This window comes from Lolium perenne, chromosome 5, assembly GCF_019359855.2.
Source record: "Lolium perenne isolate Kyuss_39 chromosome 5, Kyuss_2.0, whole genome shotgun sequence".
Taxonomy (NCBI): domain Eukaryota; kingdom Viridiplantae; phylum Streptophyta; class Magnoliopsida; order Poales; family Poaceae; genus Lolium; species Lolium perenne.
This window is the reverse complement of record NC_067248.2, coordinates 263,145,659-263,160,246: the sequence shown is the minus strand read 5'-3', so window position 1 is coordinate 263,160,246 and position 14,588 is coordinate 263,145,659. Positions and strand designations below refer to the sequence as shown.

The 14,588-nt window shown below is 48.5% G+C and overlaps 1 protein-coding gene and 1 long non-coding RNA gene across 2 annotated transcripts; both read left to right on the top strand.

Annotated features, from left to right (window-relative positions):
* Positions 1 to 8,177: 8,177 nt before the first annotated feature.
* LOC127302934 (uncharacterized) lies at positions 8,178 to 8,590 on the top strand. Its single transcript, XR_007853187.2, has 3 exons — positions 8,178 to 8,301; positions 8,390 to 8,459; positions 8,540 to 8,590. It is a non-coding gene; the product is annotated as an uncharacterized lncRNA (long non-coding RNA).
* A 913-nt stretch (positions 8,591 to 9,503) lies between these two features.
* LOC127304408 (zinc finger protein 2-like) lies at positions 9,504 to 9,932 on the top strand. The gene has a single exon (XM_051335096.1). It carries the CDS (start codon positions 9,504 to 9,506, stop codon positions 9,930 to 9,932), a length of 429 nt encoding a protein of 142 aa, XP_051191056.1.
* Positions 9,933 to 14,588: the final 4,656 nt, after the last annotated feature.

The window sequence follows — 14,588 nt, the reverse complement described above, 5'->3', positions numbered from 1 at the left end:
GAGGTTCACTCTGCAATCGACGTGATGCACGTGACGAAAAATCTTTGCGTGAACCTGCTAAACTTCTTGGGCGTGTATGGGAAGACAAAAGATACACCGGATGCACGGCAGGACCAGCAAAGTATCCACGAAGGAAACAACCTGAATCCAGAGAAGTATCAAGGTCTGCCAGCCTATGCTCTTACCAAAGAGGAGAAGGAAATATTTTTTGAATGTCTTAGCAGTATCAAGGTCCCGTCTGGCTTCTCCTCCAATATAAAGGGAATAATAAACATGTCGGAGAAAAAGTTTCAAAACCTAAAGTCTCATGACTGCCACGTGATTATGACACAATTACTTCCGGTTGCATTGAGGGGGCTTACGCCGGAAAATGTTCGAGTACCCATTGTGAAGCTATGTGCGTTCCTCAATGCAATTTCTCGAAGGTGATCAATCCACTTACTCTACAAAATTTACGAGAAGGATGTGGTCCAATGTCTAGTCAGCTTCGAGTTGGTGTTCCCACCATCCTTCTTCAATATTATGACACATCTCCTAGTTCACCTGGTCGAAGAGATTGGCGTTCTCGGTCTGTATTTCTACACAACATGTTCCCCTTTGAGAGATTCATGGGAGTCTTAAAGAAGTACGTTCATAACCGTGCTAGGCGAGAAGGAAGCATCTCCAAGGGCTATGGAACAGAGGAGGTCATTGAGTTTTGTGTTGACTTTATTCGACCTTAAGCCGATCGGTGTTCTGAATCGCGCTATGAGGGGAGCTGCGTGGAAAAGGCACGCTAGGAAAGAAATCAGCAACGTGTATGGACGGACATTCTTTCACTCAAGCACACTACACAGTTCTACTTAATTCCATCTTGGTGGCTCCGTACAAAGAGGAACACAAGGAGATCTTACGCTCTAAATACCGGAGCAACGTGAAGATTGGATTGATGGAGAACACATGAAGACTTTCGGCGGTTGGTTGCAAACACGTCTCATGAATGTCACCGATGACGAGCAGCTGTACTTGTTGGCCAAGCAACCATCTTCTACTATATCGACTTTTCAAGGGTACGAGATTAATGGGAACACATTTTACACTTTCGCCCAAGACAAAAAGAGCACCAACCAAAACAGTGGTGTCCGCTTTGATGCGAGAAGATGGCAATGGGAACAAGGTCACATATTATGGGTACATAGAGGAGATATGGGAACTTGACTATGGACCTAATTTCAAGGTCCCTTTGTTCCGGTGTAAATGGTTCAACTTTGAAAGACGGGGTGCAGGTAGACCCGCGATGCGGAATGACTACAGTGGATTTCAAGAATCTTGGGTACGACACCGAACCATTCGTCCTAGCCAGTGAAGTGGCTCAGGTTTTTTATGTGAAGGATATGTCTAGCAAACCGAAAAAAAGAAAAGAAAGGCAAGAGGACACATCATACGATGAGCCAAAGCGGCACATAGTTCTTTCGGAAAAAGAAACATCGTGGGAGTAGAGGACAAGACAGACATGTCGAGAAGATTATAATAAGTTTGACGATATTCCACCCTTCAAGGTAAAAATTGACCCAAGCATCATCTTAAACAATGAAGATTGTCCATGGTTGCGTCGCGATGAAGAAAGGGAAACGGGCGAAGAAAACTCGAGAAGACTAGAGGAGATGGAGTATAACTTGTGTATCTCAATATGGAAATCACTTTTGTGTAATGATGTTACTGTATGTAAGATATTAACAATGGAGATGGTTGGCTTGTTTTACTAGTTAAGTCACGGGCTTGCAGGGAAATTTTTCCGAGGCGGAACTTCCGAAGATGCCATAGGGCGTGTGCACCAAGGGCATCTTCGACAAGTTCCGCCACGGAGATTTCCCAACCCTTTCCCCAACATTGTTAGAGGAGATGGAGTCTTCCACGGGCTTGCGGGGAAATTTTTCCAAGGCGGAACTTCCGAATATGCCATATATAGGGCATGTGCACCAAGGGCATATTCGAGAAGTTCCGCCACGGTGATTTCCCAACCCTTTCCGCAACATTGTTAGAGGAGATGGAGTCTTCCACGGGCTTGCGGGAAATTTTTCCGAGGCGGAACTTCCGAAGATGCCATAGGGCGTGTGCACCAAGGTCATCTTCGACAAGTTCCGCCACGGGAGATTTCCCAACCCTTTCCCCACCATTGGTAGAGGCTAAGGAGTCGTCCACGGGCTTGCGGGGAAATTTTTCGAGGCGGAACTTCCGAAGATGCCATAGGGCGTGTGCACCAAGGGCATCTTCGACAAGTTCCGCCACGGGAGATTTCCCAACCCTTTCTTCCATCCATGGTGATGAAACTCTCCATCCATGTTGGCTTGTTGAGCTGCTTCCCATGGTCTATCGATGCTCCTTTTATAGGCAGAGCGTCCTTATCCTGCAGCGACTTTAGTACCGGTTGCGAGACACGAACCGGTACTAAAGGTTACCCACGCGTCCTTATCCCACCGACGGGCGTCGTGCGCTACATACTTTATCTCATCGAGCGGGCGTCCTTATCTGCCGACAGCTTTAGTACCGGTTGCACCTACCAACCGGTACTAAAGGTTACCCACGCGTCCTTATCCCACCGACGGGCGTCCTTATCTGCCGACAGCTTTAGTACCGGTTGCACCCACCAACCGGTACTAAAGGTTACCCACGCGTCCTTATCCCACCGACGGGCGTCCTTATCTCGCCGACAGCTTTAGTACCGGTTGCACCCACCAACCGGTACTAAAGGTTTGCCTCTGTCTTCCCGCCTATTTTCTTCCCACGCTTTCCAGGCATGAGGAGGGCGGTCCGCCTCCTTCGAACTTCAACGAGGCCGGCCGTCGGCTGTGGTGGCGCGGCCGAACTCTCCAGGGCGTCATGGCCTACCGTGGCCCCCGCCTGCGCTACCCTCAGTCCCAGCCCACGCGTGCTCACCCGCCGACCGGAGAGTACCGCGACCCCGATGCCAGCGACGATGATGACGGCGACTACGACGACTACAGTGGCGACTACTACGAGCTAGGCACGAGTATGGTGAATGACTCCAACGGTAGAATTTGGCCATGTATCTTTAATTTTCAGTTAAGCTATGTACTTTTAATTCGAGTTCAATCGTAATAAAAATTTATTCCCGCCCTTTCTTTCTCGCCTTTTTTCTCCCACGCGCGGCGTCGTGGCGGGAAAGTTTCTGCTTGTGACGTCGTGGCGGGAAAGTTTCTGCGCGACGTCGAGGCGGGAAACTTTCCCGCGCGAACGTCGTGGCGGAGTGTAAAGAAAGAAATAGAAACAATAAATAGAAAAGAAAATAAATAGAAAAGCAATAGAAAAAATAAATAGAAAAGAAACAGAAAAGAAAATAAATAGAAAAGCAACAGAAAAAAGAAATAGAAAAGAAATAGAAAGGAAAATAAAAAAGAAAAGAAACGAGAAAAAGAAAAGCAACGAGAAAAGAAAATAAATAGAAAAGCAATAGAAAAAATAAAATAGAAAAGAAACAGAAAAAAAATAAATAGAAAAGCAACGAGAAAAAGAAATAGAAAAGAAATAGAAAAGAAAATAAAAAAATAAAAGAAAGCAGAAAAAGAAAAGCAACAGAAAAGAAAATAAATAGAAAAGCAATAGAAAAAATAAATAGAAAAGAAACAGAAAAGAAAATAAATAGAAAAGCAACAGAAAAAAGAAATAGAAAAGAAATAGAAAATAAAATAAAAAAAGAAAAGAAACAGCAAAGTAACAGAAAAAGAAACAGAAACAGAAAAGAAAAAGAAAAGAAACAGCAAAGAAAAGAAAACAGAAAAAGAAAAACAAAAAACAAAAAAACCTTTGGTACCGGTTGGTACCACCAACCGTACGAAAGGCCTTTCGTACCGGTTGGTGGTACCAACCGGTACCAAAGGTTTTCCTGTAAAACACTTAGCCGCGCGGCCATCTTCTTCTCCATTCTCACACTTAGCCGTGCCGCGCGCCGTTCGCACCCACGCCGCACCGCCGCGCACCCACGCCAGCGCCGCCATCGGAGCCACGCCGCGCCGCCATCCGAGCCACGCCGCGCCGTCCCGCAGCCACGCGGTCGCCGTCGCCGTCGCCGCGCCCCGCAGGTAAGTCCGCCGCTCCTCCCCGGCCTTCTTCCCTCCCCGCTCGCACGCGCGCTCGCACATCCGGCGTCGGCGCCGCCGAGCCGCCTCACCACGCCCGCCGTGCCAGCGTCGCCTCGGCACGCTCGCCGTTCCCCGACGCTCGCCAGACGCCCACGCCGACGACGCCAAGCCGCACTCTGCGGCCGTCGACACCACCCTTAGGGTGTTCGACGAAATGCCGCAGACGCCCACGCCCATGCCCACCTTTTGCCGCTGCCGCTGCCGTGCCCTGCCCGTGCCGTGCCGCTGCCGCTGCCGTTGCCGTGCCGTGCCACCTGCCCGTGCCGTGCCTGCCGATGCCGCTGCCGCTGCCGCTGCCGTGCCACTGCCCGTGCCACTGCCGTGCCCTGCCCGTGCACGCCCGTGCCACTGCCAGCCCGCTGCCGTGCCCTGCCCGTGCCGCTGCCGCTGCCGCTGCCGTGCCACTGCCCGTGCCGTGCCGCTGCGCTGCCGCTGCCTGCCCAGTGCCACTGCCGTGCCCTGCCTCGTGCCGCTGCCGCTGCCGCTGCCCTGCCGTGCGTGCCGCTGCATTGCCCGCCTGCCCCGTGCCGTGCCACCCTGCCGCTGCCGTGCCACCTGCCGTGCCACTGCCCGTGCCCTGCCCCTGCCGCTGCCGTGCCCTGCCCGTGCCCTGCCCCTGCCGCTGCCGTGCCCTGCCCGTGCCGCTGCCGCTGCCGTGCCACTGCCCGTGCCACTGCTGCCCCTGCCGCTGCCGTGCCACCTTTGCCCACTGCCGTGCCGTGCCGTGCCGCTGCCCAGATCAATAGTACTCATAAAAGTGAACAACTTGGTTAAAGTCAACCTTGCTGATTCAAAGTCAAACTCTTAATATAAGCATGCAAAGTGGCAACTTTGAAACAAATTTTAGATTTCCCCAAATTTTGGAATATTCACAAACCGCCGCGACATAGAGAGAAGAGCGAGAGGAGGAGCGCCGAGTGTTAGGGTTAGGGTATGTAGCGGTGCCGAGTCCGTGGCGGTCGGTGCCGCCGTGTCATAGAGAGAAGAGCGAGAGGAGGAGCGCCGAGTACATAAACATATGAACATCACAAGGTGAAATCTGGATAGATAGAAAGTACCACAACTAAGTTTTCTTAAGGGCATGATTGTGTTTTTGTTTGGCATATTCATTTCAAAAGGAGGGCATATGTGTTTGTATTTCACATGATTATGCTATTAATTGCTTTCTTAATTTTGCAGTGACATTGAGGTATGGAGGACGGCACCTTCGTCCGAGATGAGGAGGAAGAAGCGGTGCAGCGATTGATCTATGAGAGTGCCCGTGGTCCGGAACCCGACGATGGAGATGACAACGAGTACCCCGACTTTCTGAATGATTTTGGCGAGGGACTTGAGTCTGAACAAGTTAGAAAAGACAATGAAGTGTCCATCACAAACTCCGGCGAGGTGTATATCTATGTATCAATTAGTCTGTGTTCATCCCTAGATGCATTCATTTATTTGTATTGCACTTATTAACGAATAATTTTTTCTTTTAGCCTTCTGGATCATCGAGCAAGTCTGTTAGAACAAAACGAGGCCCGACGCGGGTGCTAAAGGGCGAGGGCAGGTTAGCCCTCACGGCATTCAAGGCTAATGGTGAACCAGTGGAGCCCAAGGAGTTTTGCCGCAAATTTACAAGTCAATCCGGAGTTATTGTTAGGGACCATGTACCGATCAGCATTCAAGAGTGGCATAAGCCGAAGAACCCGGAGAGTGGTGCTACTTATGTCAACGACAGCATGAAAAAATTTCTTTGGGAAACGCTACTGACAAAGTTCAGCCTACCGGAAGACATGACGGAAGGCCAGAAGGATAAAGTCAAGGAATGGACATGGAAGAAGATGGCCATACAATTCCAGCTTCAAGAAAAATTTATGGGACAAATATAAGAATGAAGATCCAGTATTCGATGATAATACCGAAAATCTAGTGAAGATAAAAGATCAACTGGGCCGCATTTAAGGAGTATAAGAAATCGTCTAAGTTTGTGTCCCGATCGAAGAAAAATACCGAAAATGCTGCAAAGAAGAAACTTCCGCATCATTTGGGGTCAGGTGGCTACAAGAGTGCCATTCCGAAGTGGACAGCGTTTGAGAATAACCTGATCGATCATGGAATCACTCCACAGACATGGGGCGGCGAACGGTCCAAGTTCTGGTTGTTCGCTCATGGGGCAGGGTTGGACCCAAAGACAGGGTTGATCGTTGCGAAGGGAAAATGGAAGGAAAAAATTGAGGCAATTGTACCGAAGCTTGTAGATGCAATTGAAAAGGTCGAGAAAGGAGAGTACATTCCCGATCGAGAGAATGACGAGCGACACTCGCTACGGGAACCACGAACATGTTGGACGGGTACGAGCTCGCCCAGGTCTCACCATGAAGGAAGCGTGGCCGGACAGCGCTGACACTTATAGAAGCCGTTCGCGAAAGAAGAAGAAGAAGGACGCCGACATTGTAACGGAGTTGTTATCTAGGGTGGAGGCTCTTGAGAGAAATCAGAGGGCACCTGATCAGCCGCTGTTTCTACAGGATCCACAAGCCGATGCTGCCCCATCTCAGCGAAGAAGCAGTGTCGGTTCCTCGCATCTTGACGGATGTGGAGGAAGCTACCCCGTGGATTATGTCACGGAGAAGACAGATTGCGAGCTACATATGTTAATCAGGACCGCGAACTTTAAGGAGGCGGTCGGCTATGTGTACCCAAGTGAAGATGGAGCAATGCACCATCATATGCCCATTCCACCTGGTTGTGTTCGTGTCGGGGTGGATGAAGTTGTTTCGGGGTTTGAAAAAGTGGAGCTTGATATTCCTAGAGGTGAAGATGAGAGGACACTGGGCGATGTCAAGCACGGTTTCGCCCTATGGCCGAAGAAGTACGTCGTCCTTTTGCAAAGGCCACCGACTCCTACACATGAGCAGCAAATGCCATCGACTCCTCCTGGTGGCAGTCCTGGTGAGCAGCCAAGTCCACACCTACCTGAGAGGGACCCCAGCGTGAGTCCACCATCTCGAGATCCTCCGCGTAAGACAGCGTCCGTTAAGCGGAACAGTACGCCGCCTAGGAAGAAAGCTAGAAAGGAGAAACAACTGCCGCCTACTGAGAAGTTACCTTGGGAAAAAACTCCAGAGGAAAACGCGGAGGCCGTTCAGGCCGAGGTGAAGAAATTTTTGCACCGAAAGTGCCAGAGATACCTTTCGAGAAGACACTAGATCGGGAGAAAGTTGTGCGTACCGTTGACAATCTATATGACCACTGTACCATCGCCGCCATCGACTATGCGCGTTCTATTGAAAGGTCGTATGACAAGATGATCGAGGCGACAAAACCCGTTAAATCGGGTATCAGGGAGATAAAAGGGATACACAGTGTCTACCAGCTCGGACAACAACCCGTTCAATCGGTCGCCCCTCTCAAGGTGTTGGACGGGAAGACCGTTCAAAGTTCTCGACAAGACGCAACTGATTACGCCTTAGCTGAACGAGCATATCAGTTTGTTCAAGGGAAAGATTTGGTCGAGAATCTCAGGAAGGTACCAACATGTATGCGTAACTTGCATTCGTGGTACCTTAAGGCCTCAAAGGAAGGGATCGAGACTATCATGGTGCGAGTTAGGGAAGAGCACTACTTCCGGGAAATCTTGTGTGTGAACGTTGACTTCGCCGAACTCTTTCAGTTATACAATCTCCGGGCCCTCGACAAATCAATCATCAGTTGCTATTATTGTCTGTAAGTGATTTATTTATTTAATTTGAGAAGTCGTTCATTGTCTGCAGATTATAATCTTTTGTGCGCTATATTATGCAGATCGAAGATGCTCGAATGCAAAAGGGACGATATCGCAGACATTGGGTTCATTGACCGAACACAATGCATGTCAAAACCATAGATGATCCCCTCTATAACAAGGATACACCGCAGACTTTGCTAAGGTTTTGAAGCGACAACGTGACAAAAAGCTAATACTTTGGCCTTACAACTTGAGTGAGTCTTACTTGTCTTATAACACATTATATTTTGCTCACCGTATGTCAAAATTTTAACTAATGACTACATATTGAAACGTGCGTAGGTTTCACTTTATTCTTCTCGTCATCAATTTGGAAATTGGAGAAGTTGAAGTCTTGGACTCACTAAGCAAAGAAAAGGATCTATACGTGTCTTGTTTTTTAATGCTCAGAAGGTAATTTTAATTCTTATCGGTTTGTTTCGTTAATTTCCTGCTTTGAACTAATTGATGACTCTTTTATGCTTTTTCTTTTGTCGAGCAGCGTATGGCAAACTTTCATCAAGGAAGATACGTCCCGTGAATGGCCACCGAAGCTGCGATGGCGTGCGAAAGTAAGTAGTACTACCTAGGTCCACACACCTTTCAATTATCATACTTGACTATTGTTTGATTGAATTATATTCTTGTAAAGAAATGCCCGCAACAACCTCCGGGGACCGATCTCTGTGGATTCTTCGTTTGCAGTACATCCGCAGAATTGTCAACGAGAGAACGAATAATGAAAGAAATAAAGAGGTACAAAAACAATCTTCACAAATTTGTTTTGTTATCATAAGTTGTGCTGAGTTTCAGTAATAGTTGTTTCATGTATTCATTTGTATCTTATTCTTTTATAGTTGGCAAGAAAGCGGAACAAGCTCTCAATTGATGACCGCTTCATAGCAATAGGCGAGGAATTGGCGGGATTTTTCCTTCGGGACGTCATACCACCACTCGCAGAGCACCACAATGAATGAAGATGTACATGTTACATATATCGTTGACTCGAAGAGTACCACTATGCTACATGTAATAGACATATATAGAGTACGCCTCGGAGAGCACCACTATGCATGAAGATCGATCTTCATGCATAGTGCTACTTAATTTGCGATCTCATGCAATAACATGTGTGTTATATTATATGCACCAACTTGCTATGCATCATCTTGATCTTCATGTACTACCTAAACCCAAACGCGTTTCTGGTGCATCGACGCGATATGAATCAAACCGATATCCCTAAACCTCTCCAAAACCCTAAAAAGCCAATTCTGCGCGGCAGAGATTTGGGAAAATTCCCTGCCGCGGGGGGAACCTTTGGTACCGGTTCGTATTACCAACCGGTACCAAAGATCCTTAGCCCTGAGCTCTCCTGGTGGCCCACGTGGAGGCCCGTTTTATACCGGTTCGTAAGCAACCGGTACGAAAGAGGGGGGGGCTTTAGTGCCGAATAATTTGTACCGGTTGCAAAACCGGTACGAATGGCCCTCTGGAACCGGTATAGATGAGCGTTTTTCTACTAGTGTCATCCTCCATTGCCATTGCTTCGAATTCTTCCAAACACACGCCGCCCTAGCTAGCTAGCTGACTCATCCGTCGAGTTTGCGCCGGCCATGGAGGGCAAGCAGGTGCAGCAGGACTACAGCGTGATCAACCTCGACCTCAACCTCGATCCTTCGTCGCCGCTTCAGCGCCTCGTCGTCAACATCGTCGGCCGGGACCGGGAAGAGGCGCAGGCGCAGTACGCGTGCAGCTTCTGCGACCGCAGGTTCCTCAGCAAGCAGGGGCTCGGCGGCCACCAGAACGCGCACAGGCTCGTGCGCAACGCCGGTACGCGCAAGCGCCAAGTTGCCCCGTCATCCTCCTCCTCCTCCTCTTCGGCACCGGCCGTCCGGTTCCTCACCGGCGGCCAGGTGCTCTGGGGAGCGCAAGACCCCGCTTCCGTAGCGGACGCGCCCGTGGTGGACTGGACCAGGGCATGGGGTCATGACAGGGGAGAGGCGGCAGCTGAACCGGAGCTGGACCTGTCGCTCAAGCTCTGATCTGGCTGAACATGGAGACACGGGGCCACGGGGCCGGGTCTGCGCGCCTACCTCGTCTCAGTCGTCTTTGAGTTTGCTAATTTGTTTGTATCGCATATATGTAATTTTTAAAATTTGTGTTGTAACGATTTGTTCGTGTACTTATAAAAACTAAAATATTTATTATCAAAATTGTACTCCCTCCCGTCAAAATTATGTTGCATACAAAATATGGTTAAAGTCAAACTTTATAAAGTTTAAACAGTGTATGTATATCGATAAAATATATATACAATGTTAAATTAATACATATAGATCGATTTACATGTAATATATTTACATATTATATTCATTTGGTATAGTATATATCTTTATATTATTATCTATATTTTTATCAAAGTTTACAAATTTTGACTTAGACGGAAAATTATGCGCAACATATTGTGGGTAGGACTTAGGAGGGAGTAAGAAGCTGGGTAGAAACATATCACTTTATCCAAAAAAAAAATGGAAACATACAAGGAATTTAGCGTTCATCTCCCTGTAAGGTGCAAGCCAATAAATTAGCAAAACCGGCCCACTGTATATTACTTCCTCCTTTCATATAACATATTTTAATTTTTCTTAGAAATGCACGCATCTAGACGTGTTTTAATATGCATGATCACTTATTTTGGTATGCATTTAGTCCACATTAAAAAATCTAAATCATATTAATATAATAAATGGAAGAAGTACTTCGTAAACAAATATCTCCAACAACAGCGAAAGGTGGACTCTAGTTGCTATTCATGGTCATTCTATTTTGTTATATGAACCTATAGTCGCCTTTGATTTATTTTAGAAATTTGTTTGTACGCATGTATTTTTTTACTAATTCGTGTTGCAACAATTTGTTCGTGTAGCTATATAAAGTATACTATTTGTTCTTAAAATTTAAGAAGCCAAGGAAGTACAGCAGGAATTTAGTGTTCTTCTCCGAGTCAAGTTGAAAAAATAGGAGAACTGCTAGACATACCTTGCTTACAGCAAAAGATAATTAAGGTTGGCCGAGTAAGATACCCAAGATCTCCAACTCTTAGATTTTCAGCCCATGGTGATGTGATCATGAAAGCCCATTGTAAATTTTGAACATTCTACACTATGCAATGGTAAGGCAAATTGTTGTAAAACCAACTAATAAGGTGAAGCATGATGTTCTAAAATACGAGAAGCATACATAGACTCATGCTAATCTGCTTGTCGACCAGTATTTGAGTCTTGCATTATTGGTCCAAGTAAATGGGCCAGTGTCATGGAAGCAACTATAAACTAGAATTCAAACGGTGAACCGGCAGTTGAAGAGAAGGCGAGCCGCCGGTTCTTGAATTTGATTGCAAAGTGAACAATTTAGCAACTTGGCCATCCCCTTGGTTGGAGACTTGGAGTCCTTTGGCGGTCCAAACCATTTTATTGTTTCGAGAACCAACCATGCAAAAAAAATTACATTTTGGAGGAGCCCGTGCCTTCCAAATTGACTTTATTCATTGAGGCTGCGATGTTCCCTCAAATTGCAATGATGCGGAGTATTTGTCGTCTTTGGGCCCTGACTGGAAGGGCCCAACACCTTGGCAAGTTCCTGGAGACCTAGACGAAGAGCACCGGAAAAAAAGAGACACCTCTTGGATCTGGTTGCTGTTTGCCGCCATGTCCTGATCCATTTGGGCTGGACATAATAAGATGTTTATCGAGAAAGTCTTCTTACGGGCATGCCACGGACTCTGTCATATCGCACTATGGATGCACCGCGAATTTCAAATGGAAATGCAGCACAACAAGTCGGTAGAACCAATGTTTTGGCGGCCATGGACGAAACATTTTCTAGGGTTGGCTCTCGCGTAAGGCGGCCTACAGGCGACTAGCTTCTCCCCTCGACCGCCAGTGCCGCTGTAGCCGGTTCCCTGCCCTCCCTTGCCGCCATGACGGCTGGAGGGCAGGGGAACCACGGATCACAAGTCTAGTTCCTGTAGGGTCTTCTAGTTCTTTGTCTCTAGTGTAGGGGCATCAACGGCAACGAGAATAATAGTTCTTCATCCCACACCAAATCAGTGTTTCTCCTCGGAGAAGCGTCGGAGTTTGGAGTCGATCGTCTGGAATTAGGCTTGGCATGATAAGTGTATGTCTACGGCGGCGGCGTTCCGTGGAGGCGATCGACGATGATGTCGCAGCGTATCGGTATCCTCAAGTTCCGCCTCCGTCAGATGAAGCTCAGCCAGGTACGGCTGCCTCGTGGAACTTGCGAGTTTGGAGTCCCCCGTATCCGTCTGGCCGGTGAGCTTCTACGAGACAGCGATCTTTCGAGATCGTGGTCGCCGGCATGTTCCGGTCTACGTTGATGACTTTCTCAGCTTATGCTTCTACAAGCGTCTGGGGTTTTTTCAAGCTTTCTCCGGCACGAGCTTTGCTACGCGTGCCGGAGGCTCAGAGGTGGCATAGTGCTTCTGCCGTCCAGAGGTGCAAGAGGAAAGATGATGCCAAGAGGCTTCATTTGCTTGTTAGAATTTACCCATGGATCAATCACATGAAACTAGACAAACACACACACACAAAACTCGTGGCCAGGGGCACATATCGTGCCCTTCTTTTTCTCTTTATTTCTCAACTTGCGGTACAAACTTAGACAGACCCATCGTGTATATATGCACGAACGAACCAAAGACTATACAACCGACTCGAGTTGTTACTTTCCTAAACTAGCTTTAACCGACTTCACCTTGGACTGATTGGACTCACGACCGATTACTAAGCAGACTAGGACACCTAAACTTGGTATAGGTGAACCGACCTAGACCAACTCCAAACACACGTACAACTCTAGCAAAATACCAGTACGACACGGCCGGCCGATTTCTTGACCTTCCTTGCCAAACTAAACTACTAATTCCTAATTAGACTAAGTAAAGATTACTATTGCTAACAATCTCTTTTTAATCTTGACTCTTCGTCTTCCGTGCTTCCTCTGATCTTGACTTCTCGCACATCAGCGTCTTGTCTAGGTCTCGCTCCACGACAAGTTTAATTGGCTCTCCCCAATTTGACTTGGCGAATTTACGGAACAATTCAAACATGATCTGGACTACCCAGCCACGCTAGCAACCGTGGAACACACCGTCCACCCTAGTGCAATACATGCCGACCACCTCGTGGACTACACAATCCACTCCAGCCTCATGTAGAGACAGATCCTCATTAAAGAGACTCCCCTTCACTGGTTTACCGCCCCCTTCACACTTGACATTGATCCTCTCGTCGAGACACATAGACGAGTTGGTTGAGGCACGCTGACAGCTACCCGCTATCCTCTTGTTGCGTCTTCGCCCATGGTGATATCCCTCACCGGACAGTCCCTCAACCTCCACACGCTTCAACTACAACGGATCCTCACAGAGACAAGCACTTGGACACAACGACGACTCACGGACTCGACGCCAACTCGACGTGCCAACTTGCACGACCACGACTCCTTAACTCATCGGACTCCTCCGAAGACGACCTTGACGAAAAACCCGCCCGCGGACGATCATTGCTGTTGGTGACGCAGGCCGGAGGACTGGCGAGTGACGCACGCATGCAAGTCGTGTAGCTCTCTCTCACACTGGACTACCAAGCAGTGCACCGGTACGGCAGCTACCTCCAGGGAATGCCAAGCACGGCTGGGCCCACGGACGTCTCTGGTATCTATCTGTGACACCCATCCGGCGGTGCAACTGCTCCCTGGCCTGCTCGCCTGACGACGCGCGCGCGTGGTGGCCGGCCGGCCGGCGAGTCACTCCTGTACGCGCGCGCATGCCCAGTCCAATGCGTGCTAAGCCAGACCCGTCAGGCACATGCTAGCACGGACGGCCTTGTCGCCTGGCTCAGATTGGCCGAGACACCCCGTACGCCATGCAGGACGACGACGACGCTCGTCTGTCGCGCTAACGCAGGAACGTACCTGCCCAAACTCGAGTCGGGGAGCTCCAAGGAGATTGACAGAGACACCTCGGGCTCGGGGAATCGACCAAGTTGTCTGTCTCGAGAAACCGGGGACGGTCAGGAGCGCGCGCGGACGGTGCAGCTAGCCAGCGCGCCGGCGGTTTCGCCCACATTCACACGGACGGACCCATACCCATCCAACACGTACCCCATCTGTCAATGCGTTGGGTTTCTACTTCTCATGATTTGCCTCCCTTCATTTTTTTTTAGAAACCAGTTCCATTTCTGAAACTAAGAGCATCTCCACAGCTGTCTCCCCGACAAGACCACCAACAGCCTCTTTTTTTATCCGGACGGTGAAAAATAGCACAGTCGCGTCCCCGGGTCCTCGTTTTCGGCCGAATTTGGGCTTTCATCCATCCGAAGAGCCCATATCAACCCCGGCCCCGCCGGGGAGCGCTCGGGAAGTTCGGAGGAAACAATAGCGTGGGAATTGTCTGGTGGTCCCGACTTGTCGGCGACAAAGACCGATCATTGTCCTCGTCGCATCGTCTTCACGAGATACGACGCGCGTGCATTTGGGGGAAATTTTTATTTTAGTAGATAGAAGAAATTTGTAGGTAATATTCAAAGTGGTGCAACATAAAAAAATTACATATAAAAACTTCGGAAAAACATAAGCAATACATATAAAAACTTTGAACAAAAAATTTAAACCACTTC

What these genes read in the sequence shown, in the direction of transcription:
- LOC127304408 (XM_051335096.1), top strand. Translation starts at nt 9,504, where the DNA reads ATGGAGGGCAAGCAGGTGCAGCAGGACTACAGCGTGATCAACCTCGAC.